This window comes from Physella acuta, unplaced genomic scaffold (assembly GCF_028476545.2).
Source record: "Physella acuta isolate Inbredline_101_S28 unplaced genomic scaffold, ASM2847654v3 ptg000435l, whole genome shotgun sequence".
NCBI classification, from domain to species: Eukaryota; Metazoa; Mollusca; class Gastropoda; family Physidae; genus Physella; species Physella acuta.
Genome location: NW_026731954.1, coordinates 301,613 through 325,836, shown reverse-complemented (window position 1 = coordinate 325,836; position 24,224 = coordinate 301,613). Strand labels below are relative to the sequence as shown.

The 24,224-nt window shown below is 30.4% G+C and overlaps 1 protein-coding gene across 1 annotated transcript in view; it reads left to right on the top strand.

Annotated features, from left to right (window-relative positions):
• LOC131942950 (cubilin) overlaps positions 1-24,224 on the top strand; it is a 70,604-nt gene that overhangs the window by 3,200 nt on the left and 43,180 nt on the right. The window contains exons 6-10 of the mRNA XM_059302920.1: positions 2,713-2,997; positions 3,362-3,488; positions 4,841-5,049; positions 5,631-5,772; positions 6,636-6,835. Coding sequence (XP_059158903.1) covers positions 2,713-2,997; positions 3,362-3,488; positions 4,841-5,049; positions 5,631-5,772; positions 6,636-6,835 — 963 coding nt within the window. The remainder of the gene's footprint in view (positions 1-2,712; positions 2,998-3,361; positions 3,489-4,840; positions 5,050-5,630; positions 5,773-6,635; positions 6,836-24,224) is intronic.

The window sequence follows — 24,224 nt, the reverse complement described above, 5'->3', positions numbered from 1 at the left end:
TAGATAAAAAAAAATAGTATTCATGCTTTGCCCACGATATAAAAAAGGATCTGAAAATTTTGAACGAAATCGCTGGATTAGAAGTGCTCAAACTTAAGTTACAAGATTCGCTACAAACCTACATACATTGTAAGCTAAGAAAAAATGTGTAAATAAAACCGGAAGTGATCTCCCCTAAACTTTCTCGAATATTCTTATATATACGGGGGGATGGCAACTCGGGATATATACAATATTTTAAACCATTTTTAATTACTTAAACTTTTTAAAATAGAATAGAATCTCATAGGAAAAAAGAATTGCACACCAAGTGAACGCCAAACAAAATGTGCATAATAGTGCGGTATATGAATAGTACTTTATAAATTCACATGCGTTTTTTGAGAAATCGGAAATAGCGTAAATTACTACTTTCAGTCAACGGAAATAAACCAAAATTTGAAAGAAGGCAGAAAATTATATCTTTTACATGTATGTGAAATCTCATTTATCTATCTGAAAAAGTACTCAAGTTATAGGCTTTTGAAAAATTCAAAGTAGAAAAAGCTCCACTTCCGCTGTTCGGAAATCGCTGAAAAGTTGAAACGCATCAACAAATTTAATATAATACTTATATTTGAAATTTCATCACCCTAGCTGTAACGGTACTCAAGTTATCGTGTTTACACTCGATGTTTTACACCTCCCTGAGTCGGAAAAACATAATTTTGCAGTCTTGTCCGTATATCTGTGTGTGTGTATGTGTGTCTGTTTGTGAACACGATAACTTGAGTATCGTTACAGCTAGAGTGATGAAATGCCATATATAAGAATTAGATCAAATTTGTAGTTATGTATCATTTTTTTGGTGATTTCTGTTAACCGGAAGTGGAACTTATTCTACTTTCAATTTTACAAAAGCATATAACTTGAGTACTGTTTCGGGTAGATAAATGAAATTTCATATGTAAGTAAAAAATATAATTCTCTGCCTTTTTTCAAAATTTGAGTAATTTCTGTTGACCGGAAGTAGTAATTTACGCTATTTCCGATTTCTCAAAAAAAAAAGCATGTGAATTTATAAAGTTCTAATAATATTCCGCACTATTATACATAGATTTTTTTGGCGTTCACTAGGTGCGCAATTCTTTTTTCTTCTCGATTCTACTCTACTTTTAAAAGTTTAAGTAACTAAAAATGAATTTAAAAAATAAAAAAAACGTTTTAATAACAAGCTTTTATGTATTAATGCACTAAAAAGTAGAAAATAATTTTTTTTAGTGCATTAGTACATAAAAACTTGTTATTAAAACGTTTTTTATGAATTTTTTTTTAGTACTTTAGTTTTTATTTACACTAGAGTTTCATGACTAAAATCCATTGCGCGCCGATTGAAACATGATGACGCGCTATTGAACGTGATGACGCGTGTGGTGCGGTTCGATAGACATGCCTACTAATTCGGTTCAAATTTTAATTAATTCATAAAAAATTAATTAGGCATCCAATTAAGTCAAATTTAATGTCACGATGCATTGTCTTTATGTCTTGACCCACGTGCCAACTGTGAATGGTATCTGTCAAGTAGAAGTGTCCGAATTTTCACTCCTGCGTTTCGATCTAGACAGACTGACGACTGACGACAGACTGACGAGGAAGTGAATTAAATAAAAGCTTGTAAAAATCATGTCTACATCCAGAGGTGCCATCCCCCGTAGTGTTATATAAGAATATTCGAGAAATTGTAGGGGAGATCACTCCCGGTTTATTTTTCTGATGACGTATATAACTACAATGTCTTTTAATTGTTTACTTTCACTATTAGACAACAACATTTTACAAACATTTTACAAACAAATAAACTAATTCATAGTATTTACTTTTTTTTAAACACATTTCCTTTTTACAAGCTTTTATTTAACTCACTTCCTCTGTCTGTCTGTCTAGATCGAAACGCCGAAGCGAAAATTCGGACACTTCTACTTGACCGATACGGTTCACACTTGGCACGTGGGTCAAGACATGAAGACAATGCAATATGAAATTAAATTTGACTTAATTGGATGCCTAATTAATTTTTTATGAATTAATTAAAATTTGGACCGAATTAGTAGGCATGTCTAGCCAACCACACCACACGTTCAATAGCTGCGCCATCACGTTCAATGGCTGCGCCAACACGTTCAATAGGCGCGCAATGGTTTTTAGTCATGAAACTCTATTGTAAATAAAAACATGTAAAGTCCTAAAAATTTTTTTCATAAAAAACGTTTTAATAACAAGCTTTTATGTACTAATGCACTAAAAAGTAGAAAATAAAGTATAGACTACTATTTAAATAACTATAAAGAAAAGCGCGGATATCTTCCTAAACATTAGTAAAGGTATCCAATAGATACTAAAGTGACAAACGCTTTTCTTTATAGTACTTTAAATAGTAGTCTATAATTTATTTTCTACTTTTTAGTGCATTAGTACACAAACGTTTGTTATTTAAACGTTTTTTATGAATTTTTCAAAAATATTAATAGCTGTACAAAACATGGCTAATAACATTACAATCAATTCGAAAGGTTGTAAAATCGTTTTAAACATGAGAAAATGTATAGTTAACTTTTACTGAGAGCAATTTTACATATTGACAAGACCGTCGTGAACAATTTTATGATGTTACTTTTTTCATTTATTTTGTAAATGTGTGACCCGTTTTTAATGTCGCTTCAACAATTTTAGAATGCACAGGTCTAACTTATGGAAGAAACTGTGAAAGGAGTTGCAGCACTTGTGTAAAAAATAACACTCAACGTTGTGACAATGTCACTGGTCAGTGTATCTGTTTACCTGGCTGGTCAGGCAGCACATGTGCTGATGACGTCAATGAGTGTGTACTTAGTGGCGACCTCAGGGTGTGCAAGGAGACAGCTGGCAATTATGAGTGTGTGAACACCATAGGAAGCTATAAATGTTATTGTACTCAAGGTTTTGAAAAGGCGGCTAATGGAACGTGTGTGCGAGCAGGTAATTGGTAATTCTAAAAACAATTTAACATCTCTAGCACGCATAATAAATATTTATTTGATTATTATTAGCCCACGTTGTTAAATTACTGCTGTCATGTATTTAAAAAAAGGAACAAAAAAGAAAAAAATACGTGTTCTTCTTCTTACTTTAGAACTTAGGTGATATATGTTAGATTAACAGATGACAATACATGCGTAGTAAATACAAAAACCCCCACTCATATTCTATGGATCCACTCTGGTTCGTCCAGATGATGATTCTTAAACCAATATTTGTTCAAATGTACTTGTTTATTTAAAGGTAACTTGAATCATGATTATGAATCCTCATTCAATATCTAAATGTTGTATTATAATAACAGCTTGCAGCTTTATCTTGAACGCAAGTGAAGGAAACATCACGTCACCATATTACCCAAATTATTATTCATCTACAACACCATGTTCATGGACAATTACTGTGCCTCAAGGGAAATCAATTACTTTAAGGTATATTTTTACTTTCTCATATATACGAAACATAAAGTCTTGTAATCGTGCAAAAAAAAAAAAAAAAAATCGAGATTTTTACAAATCTCGACGTTTTACACCTCACTGATACGGAAAAACATAATTTTGCAATCTTGTCCGTATGTCTGTCTGTCTGTGTGTGTGTAAACACGATAACTTGAGTACCGTAACAGCTAGGTTAATGAAATTTCATTTATATATAAGTATTTTATCAAAATCGATCGTAGATCCATAACAACTGTTGAGCGATTTCCGATAACCGGAAGTGGTACTTTTTCTACTTTGAATTTTTCAAAAGCCTATAACTTGAGTACTTTTTCAGATAGATAAATGAAATTTCACATGTAAGTAAAAGATCTAATTCTCTACCTTCTTTCAAATTTAGAGTAATTTCCTTCCACCGGATGTACTAATTTACGCCATTTCCGATTTCCCAAAAAAGCATGTAAATTTATAAATAACTAATAATATTGCGCACTATTATGCACATTTCATTTGGCGTTCACTTGTTGTGCAATTCTTTTTTCTACGAGATTTTATTCTATTTTAAAAACTTTAAGTATTTAAAATGGAGTTCCCATCCCATGTTGCTTTATTTAAGAATATTCGAGAAAGTTTAGGGGAGATCACTCCCGGTTTATTTAATGAAATTATCCACTTATCTTTGTGATTACCCATCGCAGAGGGACATCTGCACTTGAAGGCAGATTTACGCTAGACAAAAGCCAGCAAAGAAACGTATGTCTGTGTTGATGATAACTAAAAACACTTTTTTTACGTTACAAACCTGAAGATCTAACTACTTTTATGAAAACTATTTCATAAGCTTTGAACATTAATGTGGTTAATTCTTTCATCATTTTATTTTTTATGCATTTTCTCATCTTATAAGTTTGTAAAATGATATTTACAAAATATAAGTTTATTTAGTCTTTTGGTGGTTTGTTAAGTTTGACTAATTCATGTGTGTATATCTTACAATTATTATGTGTAAAAAGAAGGAAATAAAATACAAATGAAACTCAATTTTTAAAAATGTTAAAAGTGGCTAAACCGTCATAATTACTACAAATATATTGTGTGAGATATTTTGTCTGAGATATTTTGCCTGATATAATTTGTCCATGATAACATTTGTCCAGATATATTTTGTCCTGAGATATTTTGTCCGTGCGAACATTTGTCCTTGAGATCTTTTGTTCTGAGACTATTCGTCAGTGATATATTTTGTTTGGGGTACTTTGTCTGATATCATTTGTCACCATCTGAAAGGGTAATTTCATTTTACTCGACACAAGTTAACATAATTTTTGTTTTGTTTCAATTCTCAGATTTGTCATTTTGTTTGCGCACACGCAATTCAACAGTTTTCTAAATATTTTTGATGGACCAAACGCTGATGCTTTTCTACTAGGCCGATTTCACAGTGTATATAACAATAATACACTCACAATAAAATCAACTGGAAATGCAATGCATTTGAAATTTAACTCCAGTTACTACATATATGGACAGTTTTATGGATTATACACTACAAATGGTAGTACATACTTTAAGATATTTTTTCCATACTTTCAATATTCGATTTAATTTATAAAATGTTATTTTTTTCAATGGACAAGTAAAACCTCGTTTTAGGCATACAACAATGTTTGAAGCATTTGTTAAAATAATGGCTCTACTGTATTCTTGCAAGTGTATATCAATTCAAACTTTAAAGAGCTTTTCTTTATAATTTGTAAATAATATTGTTTATAACTTACAACTGTAAAGCTTACTCTATCATTAAGATATGATATAGCTTAACACACATTATTAATATAGATCATATAGTTTACATCTTATTATGATATTTTATACAATGTGTATGTTGCCTTATTTGTTACACACATGCTAGTATTGGTTTAGCTGTTTTCACCAACACATATCACGTTTAAAGCATTGCTTCAGGTTGAGCAGGTATACCAATGCTTTAAAAAATAATGTGTAAAAAATGTAAAAAAAAGTATCTTATTGACATCCTCAGCGCATGAGGTGCTCTTATTTTAAATTTGTTTTTGGCACTTAAACTATTGCTGCGTTGTTAAGTAATCAATCTTATGTTATATCTCATTTTTTTAGATTATGCCAGTGGCTGTACACAAATCATAAACCCAACGGATGAAAAACAGATACTGAAAAATCCTGGCTACCCAACATATGTCAACAACACTGTCTGTTACTGGGCAATAAATGCACCTGTTGGATATAATGTTTCTTTGAGGTATAAATATAAACGAACACATAAGAAAACATTAGATTATAAATGGGATTCGTTAATACCAAATGATTGTTTATTCATCAATTTCATAAAAATCTCGTATCGCACTTCGATAAACGGTTTGTCATATATTTTTGCAAATACATCCGCTGCAGCCTTTAGTTAATTTGAGTTTTTGTAGAAGGCTGCGACGATGAAATAAATAAAACAAAACAGCCAATTTTGAGTATGAATGCTTTAAAGTGGATTTGGGGAAATTTAGGCTCATCCTAACTTAGATAGAGACATTTGTTGGAGTTTCAGCTGACTTTATACATTATGACATGGTACGATTTGGCTAGGGATCTAAGGTATTGAGCTTTATCGACGCAGTGCTTTTGCCCAGGGCCCTTTTGATTATGTCCATTTGACGACATTCGAAATTGAAAAGATTTTTTACATTGAAATGTTTTGACGTAGCAAAAAAAAATTGTGCTTAATCGCTCCTTCCATAAAACATCTTTTTAAAAAAAAAACAAAAAACAACAATCAAACCACATGAAAACAGTCCATAAAAAAATTAAAATACAAACATTATAATATATATATATATATATATATATATATATATATATATATATATATATATATATATATATATATATATATATATATATATATATATATATATATTTCAGAATCCAATATAAGTGGATAGTTTTTTTTATTTTTCTAATTCAACCATTAGCCAACAGATTTTAGCTATAATTAGGATTATATAACGTTTTGAAATTAAAAATATCAGGTTTTTAAAATATATTTTCATATCATTTCCAGTATTTTAAAAATTTAATACAAAACAATTTTTTTTGTCTTAAATTGTTCAGATTTACAGACTTCTCAATGGACAACCAGGGCAAATCATTTCTTAAAGTTTACAACCCCAACAGTGCCTTTTTAGATGTCAATGGACTATATTATGGGTCAAATATCCCAAAAGCAATAACTTCAACAACAAATACATTATATGTTTTGTTCCAATCTGACGGGTCTGTAGCTGGCAGAGGTTTCAGTGCTATGTTTCTGAGTATGTACATAATATCGACTATAGTATAATCTGTGTAATATATATAAATGAAGTGCTTTTGTTTTTGTTGCACCTGATTACTTTATACAGTTAAAATACCACATCTGCTTTAATTATATCACTTCTTGCTTGCGTTTTAATATATCAACGAAGTTATTATGGCAATACAAGTAAACCAACTGCTTACAAGTAAATGATATACTAGATTTCTCAACAATTGGTTTCTTGAATAATTATTTGTTTGGAAAAAACAATGTTTATCTAAAGATTATCTAATTAAAAAGAAATACAATAAAAACAATTTTGAGCATAGCATAGTTTAAAAAATTCCCCATACATTTCGTTTTTTGAAAACTCACTATGTTTTTTAAGATGAGAATTTATGTAACTATTGATATATATATATATATATATATATATATATATATATATATATATATATATATATATATATATATATTCTTCATATTTTGTTATATTATTTATAACTTTAAAATAATTGTTTTGAAAAGCAATCTGAAAAGTACATTATACATTTACTTTTATTGTTATGTTAACTAGCGATAGGTAATACTTCAAAACTTTTCTTACAGGATGCCTCCCATTTTTCTATGGTGAAGAAAAATGTACCACACCATGCAACTGTGTCAAGAACAACACACAATATTGTGACAGTTTTAACGGGGCATGTACCTGCTACCCTGGGTGGCAATCAGCTACATGTGCTGATGATGTTGACGAATGTCTGAGTAATCCTTGCTATCGCACTGAAAAATGTGTGAACACTATAGGAAGCTACAGATGTGTACCTGGTATATAGGCTAACTCTTATTTTTTGAAGGCACTCGCCAAAAAACAAAAAAATTACACATTCTAATCTATTGTAATTTATCACTTTTAGAATCTAATCTATTATGTTAATGTTTTTTTACAGCACCAAATTCAAATTAACAAAGTAACCTACATATTTTAACTCTAATGATAACTCTCATTATAATAAAAAGTATTAATACGTTCATTAAAAATCTAAAAAAAAATAATATTATGTTTTTATGCAGATTGCGATAGGAACATCACTGCTGTGTCTGGAAGTATTTCTACTATTGGCTTTCCTAACTATTATTATAAGAATGCTTCATGTAAATGGAGAATACAAGGAGCCCCAGGTCAAGTTGTTACACTTAGGTAATCATACGGCTACTTTTCACATAAAATACATCATACACAAAATACATAATACACGTCCATACATGATATGACGTTTTTCATCACGACTTTTTACACATCCTCACACATCTTCACGAAAAGATATCACACTTTACTTCCAAGCAATTGTATTTTGGAAACAATTTCTTTTAAAATATTGATTGGCCTGGGTTGGTATCAAGTATTTCGATGCAAATGTAACAATTGTTTTGACATAGTCGTCAGATAAATTTAAAAATTAAAATAACTTTAAAATGAAAATGTTTGACGTCACGCTTACTCACTCCTCCTTACCCCACTTTATACTCGTCACATCTGTCGTGAAATGTGATGTAATGGACAACCCATTACCTTACATTTAAAAAGAAAATTACAAATAATAAAGTTTAGAATTTCCAACTGCTTACTGAATATCATTTTAATCTTATAGTATCAAGAATCAAGACTTTCAGCTGACTGAGCACAGAACTTGCGATTATGACTCCTTAAACATCTTCAGCGTTATTAATGCAACAAGCACACAAATAGGCAAATACTGTGGGAGAAGAATACCACCTTTGATTAGGACCAGTGGTAACATAATGGAGATTCAGCTCACAACATATCCTTACTGGATCACAAATGGAGGTTTTTCTGGTGTTTTCTACACACACAGTAAGTATCTGCTCTTAAAATTCGTAATGTATTTTTTCTGCCTTGCGGATAAACATGCCAGATAAGCATTTTGATCGGTACAAATGCTTTAGTTAAAGCATTTTATTGTTGAACTGTATTAAAATAGCTGTTAACACATATTTTATTCAGCATAGAAAATAACGCCAAGCAGTATTAAATAGTTGATTAGCATAACAAAGATGTATGCTTTTTAATCATCAATAATTTCCTTTAAAGTTACTTTATTTTCATAGTTGTTAAAATTGGTGAAAAAAACACTTGAGGTTAAAAAAACTGTTCCTGAATTTTTACTTATTTTCTACTGAAACGATACAATTTTTGTTGGAATGCATTATTACTTGCTAATTTTGTTGGCTACTTAAGATATATATTGAGTCGTCTATACCTGAGATCAAACTCCTGCTTGGGATTTAGGGAGTTGGGGAGGGTGGAGAGGTTTTTTTTTTACAAAACTGCCATATATTATTTTATTTTCTTAGTATGCAAGGAGTTTATGTACGGACCTACGTGTCGATTCAAATGTGCATGTGTCAAGTCTAAAACACGGTTCTGTGACAACACCAATGGTGTTTGTGTGTGCAAGTCTGGGTGGACAGGTGACACCTGCTCTGAAGATGTTAATGAGTGCAACTACAACACCTGTCCAAATAATGAAGTTTGTAAGAACACACCAGGGAATTATTCATGTGAATGTCAACTAGGATTTAATAGGACAGCATCTGGACAGTGTCAAGGTTTGTCAGAAGTTGCATTCATTGGTCATTTTTATTATAAATTGTAACCTTCAATATGCTAACTTCGCAGATTACTAATTTATAAAGCAAATTAAATTTAAAAAAAAAAAAAAACAACAACAGCAACGTAAATAAGTTTTCGAAAAGAATAGTATAAGGAATATTGATGATTATTTAAACCGTATTAGGTCAATAGGACTGTTATTATAACTTTCTAAAATTATTACATGCATTAATAATAAAGGTGTGCTTACTTTTTTCTTTTTATGATTTTTTAGGTAAATGAAAGCAAAAATAATTTAAAAAAAATTATATCTAATATTTGTTATTAATTTATAAATTACAATTACCAGGAATCAGCCTCAATTGTGTAACATCAAAGAACAAAACATGTTCCCACTTCTGTTATCCAAAAGCTGGTGTTGTAAAATGTACTTGCCCTGAAAACATGGAAATTGGAGCAGTAGAAAACCAGTGTGCTGGTGAGTAGACAATTTGATAGTCATAAAAAAGGTTTTTTGTACATGTGTACTTTATATAGTATTTAAATAAGGCTTTTGTGGTCAGTGTTTCTTTCAGACGTTTTTTTTCCAAGGTTGGAGGCACTTGATATTTTCGCGGGGGTGGGGATACTAAATTTTCCTGAGGGGGGGGGGGGGGCGGACACAGGTAAAGTATATATTTTGTATTTCAAATACACTTCCTTCGGGAGGGGGGGGGGTAGAGGGGGTGGGCTGTAGACTTACTTTGGTAGGGAGGGAAGGGGCATAGATGCCTGGAAGAAACTCAGGTTCAAAAGAACATACACACAAGGACCACGAATGAAAAAACGATGTTTTGAAAGCTGTTTAGTCTTTGAACTCACAATAACGTCAGATCAGTCTTAAAAGTTCTTCTTTGGGATTATGTCAGTCACTTTTTCTCTCGTTCTTCAACTGTACCAAAGACAAGAACGATGTGCTCAAACGCTAATATTCTTTTGCATCTAACAAGTTCTGCACAATGTCGAGCTATAGGGCCTACATCACTTGATTACTTTTTTAAAAAGCAAACAAATATTTTTAGAAAATAGAATTTCAACTCTGTGTCTACAAATTAAAAAAAAAATGTATTAACACACATAAAATTACGATTGTCTGGTTGACTTAAGATGGATATTCCAATCTAAAATGCTTCGATTCATAACGCTCTTGCTCACATTCCTCTATTGATGGCTGGTAAGGAGAAATCTGGTAGCCTAGTTATTAGTAGCTCTAGATCTATATCACTGTTCATTTAATACAAATAGCAGGAATAGTACTAGAAACATAAAGAAATACAAGTGCTAGCTGTTTTTTAAAATGTATTTTGTTCAAAATATACAGTATGTTACCATATTTTATCTATTTTTTAAAAAACCTTAGTGACCCTGTACCCTTACGGGGCTGATAAAGGAGATTCTGGTCTAATGAAAGATGCCAAGAACGGCCAGTATGTCAGCAAATCTATTGTATTTGCAACTAAAGTGCCAGTTGGTTTTAGCACGGAGGATGAGGCATATGTAAGTCTGCGCCTCAATTTTTAATTCATTTAGGTATTAAATTGTCAATGGATATAAATATTTTGACACGTGTTCTAGATCTAGTATACAAAGATTGTTGTACAATGATGAAATTTTACCTCCTAGATTTTTAGTGATGGAGTCATTCGGTTTGGAGGAAAAACAATTAGTAGTAGCTACGACCTAGCAGTACAAAATGGCTTTAAAATAATAGCCCCATACTGGGCAACATTGGACCCAACAAAAGGAGAGGTTTTCTACCATCTGTATGAGAGCTGTGAACCAACAGTTTTCTCTGAAAGTGCCACAGTGACGTCATCGCCTGCCAAAGCTAAAGTAATGGAAAGGGCAGCTCAAGATGTCAGAAACACTTATCGCTTCTATGACTTTAAAGTTAAAACTGTGCTGGTTGCCACGTGGACAAATGTGCAAATACTAACACAGGCTGTCTTGGTAAGGTATTTTTTTAAATATGAGATTTCCGTGTAGTTACATTTTCAACAACATTTATCAAAATATACTCATTCTAAAAATAAATAGAAAAGACTTTACACTTATTTAGTAATTGTACATATTTGGTGAAAAATTATATTTATCTGCATTGTAAAAAAGTAATATTTATTTTAAAAGGAAAATTTTGTTTTTTTACATATGAAAACAAATGTCAAATTAGTTTATTTTCAAATTAATTGTTTTAAATGTTTTTTAAAGTAGATGTTAAACTATATATATACATATATATATATATATATATATATATATATATATATATATATATATATATATATATATATATATATTGTATATATATATATATATATATATATATATATATATATATATATATATATATATATATATATATATATAATTCCTTACATTAGTAACTTTATAACTAAAAATACCAGACCAGCCCACCTACAGGCACTTTTCAAGCAGTATACATCACTGGATACCGTAAAGAATCAATTGCTGATCAGGATTTCTCTGGTAAGAGGAAGCTTTATATAATAGTTATATATATATATATATATATATATATATATATATATATATATATATATATATATATATATATATATATATATATATATATATATATATATATATATTGTATGCGCAATGATCTAATACAAACATAATTTTTTGTTCTTTTTTTTCAGATGAAGAAACAGCCTATGTATATTTCTTATACCCAAAAGGCAAAATGAACCTAAATGCCCTGAAAAACAGTAACACAAGTATAGGCATTTCAGCCAGTCCATATGGAAATAAAATACAAGTAAACCCGACCACATTTGACTGGGTCAAAAACAAGAGTAGGAGCTGTTTATCAACATCTATTGATCTTAAAGCTATGTTACGTACAATGCTGTTGTGTCAAAAATATATTTTTAATAATAATGTGTTTTATTATAGTATAGAAAACAAAGTATTCCTAAATCAGTTTGAAAAGTTAAGTCACTGTGAAATGTTAATATATACCTATAGTCAGCTATGTAAAGCTCCCACACATCTTGATTGCACACATCGAAAATTACATTTTAACATTGAGATTATTATTATTATCAGTGGCGTCGCTAGATGGAATGTCACTTAAAAATTATTTTAAACTGTAATTAATCATTCCTCGAACGGTCAAAAAAACATATTTATTCTAGATATCTTGCTATTTTTTTGTGTCTTGGTGTCACCCCCCTAAATGGTGTCCCGTGGTGCGGTCCGCAACCCCCGCCCCAGCCTCGCGACGCCTCTGCAGTTAATATACATAATTTGCCAGCTTTAAAATAAAATTTGTGAAAAAACCGGAGTAAATATTTTAAAATCCCAAAACCTTTACATTCAACTACTATCTTTAAAAGAAAAAACAGCATTTAAAAGATAGTACTAAACATTATTATTACCAAAAAAATAATTCTGCTAAATAAAAAAGTAAAATACACTCAAGTGTACAAAATTGTCACTCTTTTACTTTCTCGTGTAAACGAAGTAGGCCTATAGAGAAAGTCTTGAAATCGTGCAAACAAACAAAAACAAGATTTGTAACCTGAGTAGGAAAAACATAGTTTTGCAATCTTGTCCGTGTGTGTGTCTGTCTGTGTGTGTGTAAACACGATAACTTGAGTACCGTTAAAGCTAGGTTGATGGAAGTTCATATATAAGTATTATGTAAAAATCGTAGAAATGTTTCAACTTTTGAGCGATTTCCGATAAACGGAAGTGGAACTTTTTCTACTATCAATTTTTCAAAAGCCTATAACTTGAGTACTATTTCAGATAGATAAATGTAATTTCTCAAATAAGTTAATGATCTAATTCTTTGCCTTGACCCGAAGTAGTAATTAATTTTGGCTTTTTCCGATTTCTCAAAAACGCAAGTGAATTTATAAAGTACTGATAATTTCCCGCACTATTATACACATTTTATTTGGCGTTCACTTGATGTGTAATTCTATTTTCTACGAGATTCTATTATATTTTAAAAAGTTTAAGTAATTAAAAATGGATTTAAAATATTGTCTATATACCGTGTTGCCATCTCCCGTAGTGTTATATAAGAAAATTCGAGAAAGTTTAAGGGAGATCGCTCCTGGTTTATTTATGTATATTCCCATATTAGTTATAACTTTAAAGTTATTAGTTTATGATACTAACCATAACGCAGTCTTTGCGTTAACATAGAATATTGCAGTTTTGTTATTCTCAAAATAGTTACTAATATATTTGACTAGTTTATTTTTTGTGTAAAATGTTTTTAAGCTGAAATTTTACATACTTAATTACAACTCTTTTCAAACTACTATCTAGACTACAATGAAGTGCTCAGTTATGAAATTGGAAAAATATCTGGAGCCGCGCAGAAATGTGAAAAACATGTGTGTAAGAATTCACAGCTTATTACAAATGCAGACTACAGAAGCCAGATCAGTCAACTCTACAAATGTCCATGTACTCTTGACTTATTAGGGTTACAGTGGAGCTTGTATGAAAAACGTGGAGCCCTGAAAGATATTTTCTGCTTTGTAATTAGTCCAGTGGCTAAAAGGAGGGTACTACAGAATAACCCAAGAAATAAGGTAAAAAATTCAGCACATTAAAAGAAGAGGGTTAAGTAGGTTAGAGGGAACTGCACAGTGCAAAATTAAATTTATTTTATATAAAGGTTTGTTATTTTGGTACAATTTATATTATATAAAGGTTTTTTATGTTGGTACAATTTATTGATACTAAAAACACAATTTTTGTACTATACTGGCTACTAAAGAAAAACGAAGAACATTAATTAGAAATCATTAATTAAGAGCTTTGCATTTGTTATGCAGAACAATAAGATCAGCTTAACTCTTTTACATGTCAAACTAAATCATTTCATTCATGAAAACATCATACTACCCCTATAGTGAAATTCTAATATAGGGAAGTAATTATTAGATATATGTGTAATATAATATTTATATTATATTTACATACGCAAATGTGTTTAAATTTTAAGTTATGTTGCTACAAATGGACTCAACCACCAGTGAACAGTGATTGGATGAAATGGGCTGAATCAAGACAACAGGCCTCTTTCATTCACAACACACCTGATGCTGGTCATGTTGTTGTTGAGGATCCTTGGTGGTCACTGGCTGCTAATGAAAGTCTTGAGGCTCAGAGGTCTTGTTGTAAGGATGGAAACGTGGGTAAACTCTGTGACAGGTATAATCTCTTGTACCCAGACCAAGAATGCTCTTATGATGTCATCTTTGTGCCAGGTACTGTCAAGTTTATTTACAACTGAGTTATGTTAGCTGACTACATATTCAAATACTTTTGAACAAGCACACATACTTACAACAAAATACAAGTAGGCCTTTTCATCTTGTCGGATAAAACTTAACAACTATCTTACATGACAACATGAGAAAAAATATAATAAACATTAACAAAGGCTAATACATCTGAAATACTGAGATATTAATTTAACACAGTTTAGCATTAAACTTGACTGATAGATAAACACATTTCTTTTTTGGCCTGCTCAGCTTTTAAAACTAAACCAATAAATAAATTTAATTTTCAATATTAACTGCATTAAGTTTAGAATAAGCTTAAAATAATAATCTTTCTTCTAAACGAATGCTTTCTTCTTAACTGCATAATATGTATATATATACCTGTATATATATATATATATATATATATATATATATATATATATATATATATATATATATATATATATATATATATATATATAAAGATATATATATATACACACATATATTTGATCAGCTTCACTGCTTGGAGATCCAACGATTGTGACATTAGATAATGTGACCTATTTGTTTAATGGCAGAGGGGAATACACTATGATGGATGTCCAGTCTGAGAAATTTGCCTTACAGGTAGACCTACTTTGATTTCCTCTCTCATATTATTTAGATTTCCTTTTTTTTTGGTTAGCAATCCTCAAACAATAAAAAATAAAGAAAGTTAGATTCAAAGCTCGGAAGTTGTTTATTTTTTAATTTTATGAAGAACTTAGATGCTTAAACGGCTTATGTATTTCCCCAATATAAATTCACTACCCGATTTCATTAACATCAAAACATAGGCTAGAACGGATAGAGCTGAAACAAGTAATGGAACTCTAACAAACGCAACTGTCTTCTCAGCATTTGCTGCAAAAGAAAAGGACATTTCTCATTTCCAAGTGGAACTTTCAACCAGTAAAACATGTATGGGAAATACCTTTTAAGCTAATACCTTATAACCACATGAATATTTTTCTAATTTTTGCTTTGTTTCACATATTTCATCTTTTTGTAATAATTACATATTTTGTACATTTTAAGACAGTAAATATACCTTTTTTGACTGAAAATTTTGAAATATTAAACTTGAAAATAATTAAGTATTTAAATTTTTTTCAGCCATGTTGCTGTTCGTTGGTGGCGAGAACATAACAGAAAAGTTTTATGCTTCTGTAGACTACAGGCTTTCTCTAGAAACTATTGAAGTTTTCAGGGATGATAGTGGAAACAAAATCAAAGTTGCTGTTGTATTTCCTTGTGGTACATGGTTATTTAATGTACATAGATTACCATAAACAATCATGTTTTCTTTACAAAATAAAAAAAAAATTCAAATTAAAACTATTAATTTCAACAAATTAGAAAATCAAAAGAGACAGCCTTTATCTAAAAAATAAAATGCATGTAGTCTATTGATTGTATTCTCTATTTAATTTAAATCTAAATATTTACAAAACAAAACAAAAAACCAACAAAAAAAATTCTATTTTTAAGGTGTGTCATTTGCCATTCGAGTGGGATATAAAAGTCTTGAGCTTGAAATGCAAGTACAAAAAACACTTCAAGGAAAAACAAAAGGCTTACTAGGCAACTTCAATGGAAACACAAATGATGAATTCACTTTACCAAATGGAACCGTTTTAAGATCCAATCTAACTGAAAGGGAAATTTTCTACAACTTTGCTAAGAAATGTAAATAATCTGACATATTTTTCAGAAAAAAGACCACAATCATGTATTTATTATTGATAATAAGATAAAAAGTAACTACAAATTTTTGTAAATGCAAATATTTAAATATGACTTATTATAAAATATTGTTATTGAATGGGTCTTTAACTTTAAAGTAGTTAATTTTTATTTAGTTAAACTCTAATAATTAATATAACTATAAGAATTTTTTATTTTTTTTTACATATTAGATCAAGTTACTCAAGCTAAATCAGTGTTTGTATACAGAGATGGAAAAACTGATCTAGATTACCAGTTTCCTGACTTTGTGCCATTTTTCAATGACTCGGCAACTGCCAGCCAGTTGCAAAAAGCGAGAGAAGTTTGTAAAAATGGGTCAGATTCCTGTGTTTTTGACTTTTTGGCAACAAATGATGTGAACTTTGCAATCAATACCAACAACACAATTGCACAGTCTTTGGCTGTAAAGAAAACTCTAGGTAAAATTCTTTAGTAGAGATTGATAAATAATTAAATTACAAACAAATTAAATTAAAAAATGGGAGATAAATCATAAGTGATTGCAGCATTAAGTCAAAGTAGAGGTATTTTACTAATTCACATTTTTGGTACTAAGTCGTCTATATTTTCTAGATCTAGAAAATAGATTCTAGAATCTTGATCTAAATATTTTCTGTAAAAATCGAATACAAATTGTTTGAAAAAATTTCAAAATCTTTAGCTAATATTGGAAATCTAGTTGATTGCTCTCTTCTGGAAAGTACTTTTTGATTTATTATTCATAAGGCTTCCCCGCTCAGGTAAATCTTCTAGATCTACATTCTAGAATAATCTAGAAATTTAAAAATTTTATTTGAAATAGAAGGAACATTTTTATTATTAAAATTTTATATTAAAATGAATAATCATAGCCTGTCACAAGTTAGACACAGTTTCTAGTGTTTCAGATTTGAAATTTAAAAAAATACTTCAACTTTGAAAAAATAAGTTTGCTTTTACAATGAACATTTGAGGAACCTTTCCCTATTATTAATTAATAAAACAGTTTTAGTATGCGACCAATAAATACGTTTAAAATAATTACATATTATAAACTAAACTCAAAACTATTTATAAAATTAAAATATAATATTTAGCCTAAGTAGATATTCATGTTTTTTTAGTATTTTATTTTAATATGCTTTATTTTTAAACATAGATATAGATAGTGGACTAAATTTTTATTCGGTAGTCACACATTTAATGTTTGAACAACAAATTATAAGTTAAATTATTATTTTGTAGCTAATACCTACCCAGTGTTGAGTGTTGTGAGCAACCCAAATTATGTAAATGGACGTTGGTTAGTTCAGGAAGGTGTTGCCAATACACTGAGTTTTAAAGCTGTTGACAATGATACAGATGTGTTAACTTACATCTTGGTAGAAGGCTCTTCTGCTGTATCTCTCACCCAGAATGGATTGTTGACCTACACGCCAACAGTGAACACACCAGTCAATGTGGCGTGAGTTGTTTGCTTCTTTTTCATCACTAACCATCTTAGTTCTTATTAATTATCAGCTATAATAAAATTACTTGTATTTTTCTGCCTTAAAGTAGGATATGAAAAAAACCCTCACGTTGGTAAATTTCAAAAGGTTTTTAGTGTCAGGGACATTCTTTGTGCTATTCCTTTATTTTTTTTAATAAGAAAAGACATCACTTTTTATTTGACTATATAGAGTTAACACGAGCTGAGAAAAAAATCAAATTATAAAAAGAAAAATAATTTTTTTAAAAACGAAATGCAGAAAATCAATTTAAAAGATTAGGCCTACAAAATAAATTTTAATTATATCTTTTGTTTTATTTTCAGTCTTCGAGTGAAAGACTCCAAAGATGGCTTCTCACCTGTAATGAACATTCCAATAACAATTTGTCCAAGATGTAGTGGACATGGTCAGTGTAACAGGAACATGACCAGAGAGACAGAATATTTTGGAGGACTTGTCAGAGTTTTGAAATGTAGCTGCTTGCCTGGATATACTGGTGTGTCTATGTTAAAAAAATCATTTAATATAGTAGATGCTCAATTCTCTAGGAGTGATAAAAAAACTTTAAAAAACTTTAAAACATATTTAAATTTCTATATACTTAGTCTGTGATATATGTTTCTTTCTTACAGGAACAAACTGTGAGTCAGAACTTGATGCCTGTAAAGACAACCCATGTTTCAAAGGCCAGACCTGCACTGACTTGACAGCAGCTGAACAAGGAAACAGTGAGATAGGATATGTATGTGGGCCTTGTCCAGCTGGGTACACAAACTACAGTGGAAGATGCATAGGTATTCAAAATATAAACTAATTTATAACATGTGCACTTATCATGGTATATAACAAATCACGGTTGTTATTATATTTGTGGATGTCTTTAAAAAAAACCTCTGTTTATTTTAACAAGCTCAACTTTGCTTATATTATAAATTATTTAAAACAAATCAATTACTTACTGGTTTCAAACATTTAACATTTTATATGTAAAAGACATGGTATGAAAATATTCTTGATGATAAAAACAAATTGTAAATAACAAGTTCACTTATTGTTCCCAGATGTTGATGAATGCATTACTCCCAGATTGTGTGCACATTACTGCAACAACACAGATGGTGGCTATGAATGTAGTTGTAGAGAAGGTTTTGTTCTCAACAGGACGGATGAAAAGACATGTTTAGGTAATGGTCATATCATCCATAATACATTTCTTTTTTTTCTTAATAAAACAGAATTAAAATTCATTTAATGTATGTTCTCTCTGTCCCCAGCCAAGAACTGCTCCAACAGATGTGTGACACAAAACACTTTGTACTGTGATGAGGGTGTGAGTCAGTGTGTATGTATGGATGGCATCAAGACACCTGACTGTTCTGTCAATGTTGACAAGTGTCTGTCCAAGCCTTGCCCAGCTAACCTGATGTGTGTCAGTACACAGACCAGTTATGAATGTCTTTGTCTGAATGGACAACGCCCAATCAATGGTGTTTGCACTGGTGAGAATAATATCTATGTTTTAATAAGCTCATGGTACCATTTATCAAATACTTATGGTGGAAAATTGTACTGTTAGGAAAAGTGAATACCTGAGCTGAAAGTTAAATTCAAGTGTCTCATTCTTTTTTTAAAAATTGTAGATAATTAATCATTTACTTTAACTACATAATGCATGTTGTAAACCAAGCATTACTCTTTTATCTTCAGATTGTAACAGACAATTAACTGAAGTCAGTGGTAAATTCATGAGCTCCAACTATCCAATCAACTATCCCAGTAACCAGTTCTGCACATGGACTATCATTTCTAATGATTCAAAGGCTTTCATTGTACTGAAGTTAGTAAAAAAATTAAGAGCAAAACTAAATAGTTTATCTTGAAGATTAATGTTATTAGGGAAAGATATAGGCAGACACAATCATTTGTTTTTTTAGTTAAGTGTTTTCACCAATATATGTTTAGAAAAGGTTAATTTTTCTCTAGCATTTTCTGTTTTGTTGTTAATAAAAAATAACTTATATTTAGTAATGAAATTTTTATTTAGTGTGAATCAGTTTTTAGTTTACCTTTCTCTTATATTGAAAATGGTATCTCCCAGCATTACTGAGTTCGTAGTAGAAGGCTGCCCTTACGACTACCTGGAGGTGTATGATGGCAGGGATACAAATGCTGACCTAATTGGACAGTACTGTACTGATGCACCAGGGCTGGTCACCTCTTCAGGAAATTCTTTGACCGTCACATTCACATCTGATGGTTCTGAGAATTTTAAAGGCTTTATTGCTTCATATGCTATTGAAAGTAATATTTCCTCAATATTTTGTTTGCATTAAATCTTTTCTGAATTTTTAATAGAAAATTAATGTTTACCAATGTTTGTTCCAATAACAAAATGAAAAAAAATATATTCTTGAATTTTTCATAACATTTTTACCAAAGAAAGTTTATTTATGAAAAGATCTTTAGGTATAATAAATGTGCTTTTTCTGCTAGAATGAGCTTACCTAAAAGAAGTGTCTGGTTTAAAATCCTGTTTTATACTTTTCTTTGTTGCAGGCCAGTGTAAAACACTACAGTGTTCACACAGTTGCCAGATAGTTTCAGTGAATCCACGAATTGAGAAATGCGTTTGTCCTGAATGGATGAGGCTGGATACAGTTTCTGGCACAAAATGTCTTGAAATCAATGGTAATGTTTTTGCTTGGTAAAATTAATAAAAGTTATTTAACATTGAAGATAAGCGAAAAAAATTGAATATTAAAAGTTTATTGCCATAAAGTTTTAGAAAATGTATGTTTTAAAAAAGCTTAATATATTTTGATTATGTCTAACCCTCAGCCTGTAACACAACAGTAACCAGCAGCTCAGGTCTAATTGTCAGCCCAGGATATCCACAGAAATATGGTGCCAACACTACCTGTTACTGGACGATACCTGCCAAGACCAACACGTTCACCAAATTGAGGTAAAGTATTTATGCATTTTTTAAATTTTAATCTAAATCAATAAGTACATTAATAATTATATAAAACTGAATCAACGATTAAAGTAAAAAATTAACGTTAAAATTTTTTTCAACAATTCTGATAAATTGAGTGTACCCATTCCATTGAACTATTTCAGTTTCCTGGACATTGACATGGAGGGTGGCTCCACCTGTCCATATGACAGTGTTAAAGTCTATGATGGCACCAGTTCCAGCGCTTCATTGCTGAGTCTAGTGTGTGGGGGTGTCCTGCCTCAAGCTATAACTTCCACAGGGAAGGGAGTGTTCATTGTTTTCAAATCTGATGAGTCTATTGCTGGCAGAGGATTTAAGCTGCAGTACGGATAGTGTTCGAGGTTTGTTTAATATAGAATTATTTAAATATTGCTTTCAGAAACAAAAACGTAGGAAAACATTTACCTAAAAGTACTGTATATACTAATCATTTTTATATTCAGTAGATCTAGACAATAATGAAATTATTCATGGGAAATATTCTGTATAAACAGATTAGGGACATTTTTATTAAAGCTATCATAGACAAATAAATTATTGTTCGCTCTTATCAGTTTAGAATTAACTCAAAAAAAAAGAGATTAATAAATAAGGTAACTTTTGGCGCCTTTTCAAACTTTGTAGAGATTAGATAAACATAGAGGTACGTGTTTTTCTTGATCAGTTGTTTTATAATATCTTTGATTATATATTGACTTTTGGAAATGTGTGTAATGTCATAGCTGTTTAAATAATATGTTTAAAAAAGCAGGGTAGGTCAACTATTAGGAAATTTAATTTTGATCCACTTTTGATACATGAAACTCTTTGATGAATGTTCAAAATATAAAAAGCATTAAGATTTGATTTTGCTGCAGATATAATGTTATTATCATAATTAATACTAACATGATAAGATTCAGATTGCAGCATTACATGCTTGCTTTTATAAATTTTCATATCCTATGATATTTAAACCAAAATCTGTTAAAAGTTTTTTTTTTTATATTCCCGAGTTTCAAAATGGTGTGGAAATACGTTGGGCCTCATTATACTGCACGATCAGATGCAATTTTTTCCCCCGTTGTTTCTTTTAAATGTTTACATGATCAGCTAATCCTGTGGATCCGGTTCATATGTCAAGATAATTATATATATATATATATATATATATATATAGGCCTATATATATATATATATATATATATAATATATATAGGCATTACGTATTGATTTCTTTACCAGATGGATGAGCAGAAAGAAGAGACAGTTACAAATGCTGAATACTTCGTGTTCATATCTTTAAATCACTTTGACGTATCATATTATATTCTTTATATATCTTGACAAATTTATCTCTAATATATATATATATATATATATATATATATATATATATATATATATATATATATATATATATATATTTATATATATGTGCATTCTTTAATAAAGCTTTACAACATAAAGACGATTGGCGACTTCCAGTTTCTTTTTATTTTTATGTTTCATTTTCGTTAATGTAGCGTGAGTAAAATAAAAAATAAAAAGTTAACTATTAAAATTTAAAACTGTTACAAAAAATTAATAATTTAAAAAAAATATGCAAGCTATAAACATGTAATAACACTACAAAATGGTAGAAAAAACATTACTTACGTAAATATATAACACACTATAGCTGCCAAAGAAGAACACAAGAATTTACTCCACTGAACTAAAACATACATCTTTTCATTCTTTATTATCTTCTCTCGACACCCAATTGAAAGATTAATACTTTACTCATAAAATAAAATGATGGGCTATGAATATGAGAGGTTAAAAGTCCCGAACTGTGGTTCATGACCCACAAGGGGATTGCTAGTTTTTTTCTGAGTGGGCGCCAAATTAAGCAGAAAATTACAATATAACCCGCTTTACAAACATGCAATGGAATAGAGGAACCAAAACGCGTAATGACTTTATGAGCCTTTAGGTACACAAACGTGGTTTGGAGACAAATCACTTAGAATACACTAAAAATCAATTCGACATTATTTGTCACATTGAAACTTGTAAATGTCAGTGACTTGATCTCACAGGAAGTTTTCACCAGAGCATTAGTTCTTGTGGCGGTTTATGGGGCCGATGAATAGAGGGAAAATATGGTCAAAACTATGCAACTGTGCAAAGTTCTTTGCTAAAAACACATTGATTCTGATCACGCGGCTCTTCTTTCCTATACTGCAACACGCTGGTTGTCGAATAGGAATTTGAATCGTGTCATGAAATGAAAAATAATAAAAAAAATTCTTGTATGTGCAAGGGCAATATGACGTTTTGGTTTAGTTAAAAAAAAAACAATGCATCGACCCAGCAGCTGTGATATTACAGTACAATAGGCGTGAAACCTGAAACACTAGGGAAAGGAACCAAATATTATCAATGGCGGGGTAGGGAAGGGTGGAAAAATTACCATGTTTGGGAAAACTGTATAACATGGTAAATAATCTTCAGGGGAGACAAATGCAAATATTAAAGAGGAAAACGAACTACATAGTTACTTACCTAAGCTGAAAGAAAAAAAGCTATGACATGGACGCGTAATATTATTTTTGCTTTTGTTGTTAATGCATCTTTCCCGGTGAACAGCAACATTAATTCTTTTTTGCAGAATGATTCAACGGAAATTAAAAAAAAATAGTCCAGCCCATTCATTCTGGTGGTATGAATATAATTTTTAAAAAATGACGACGCTAGTCTTTCGAAATTTATTTTAATTTTTCCAAATAAGTGTGTGGGGAGAGATGTCCACGCTATAAGCTTATCAGCAGTAAGCTTGTGGGTTATCAAAACAAAACGTAGGTAATTCACGAAAGATCATTTATATCATATACTTAAATTTCTGTGCTTGTCTTTAAGCAATTAATCTTCATGGACGGATGTTAAGAAAATATAAGCATTTAAAATTTGTGTAATCTCGCTGTTACGAGCTCGATTTGTTTATGAATTGTTGTTGGTTTACGAAAATTGAGGGTTCAATCTTGTTGATTCGTTTATCACCCTCTGTTGGCGTTCTTCTAACGACATTTACTCCTTCTATAAGTTCACTCTTGGTCACAAACATCACAAAGCTTTACAGGATATTAATTCTTTCTACTTTAGTTTTTAGTCAACACGACTAATATCAGTCTATATCGACAACATACCCCGAAGCTGCTTCTTCAATACCTAGCCCCTAACTCCTA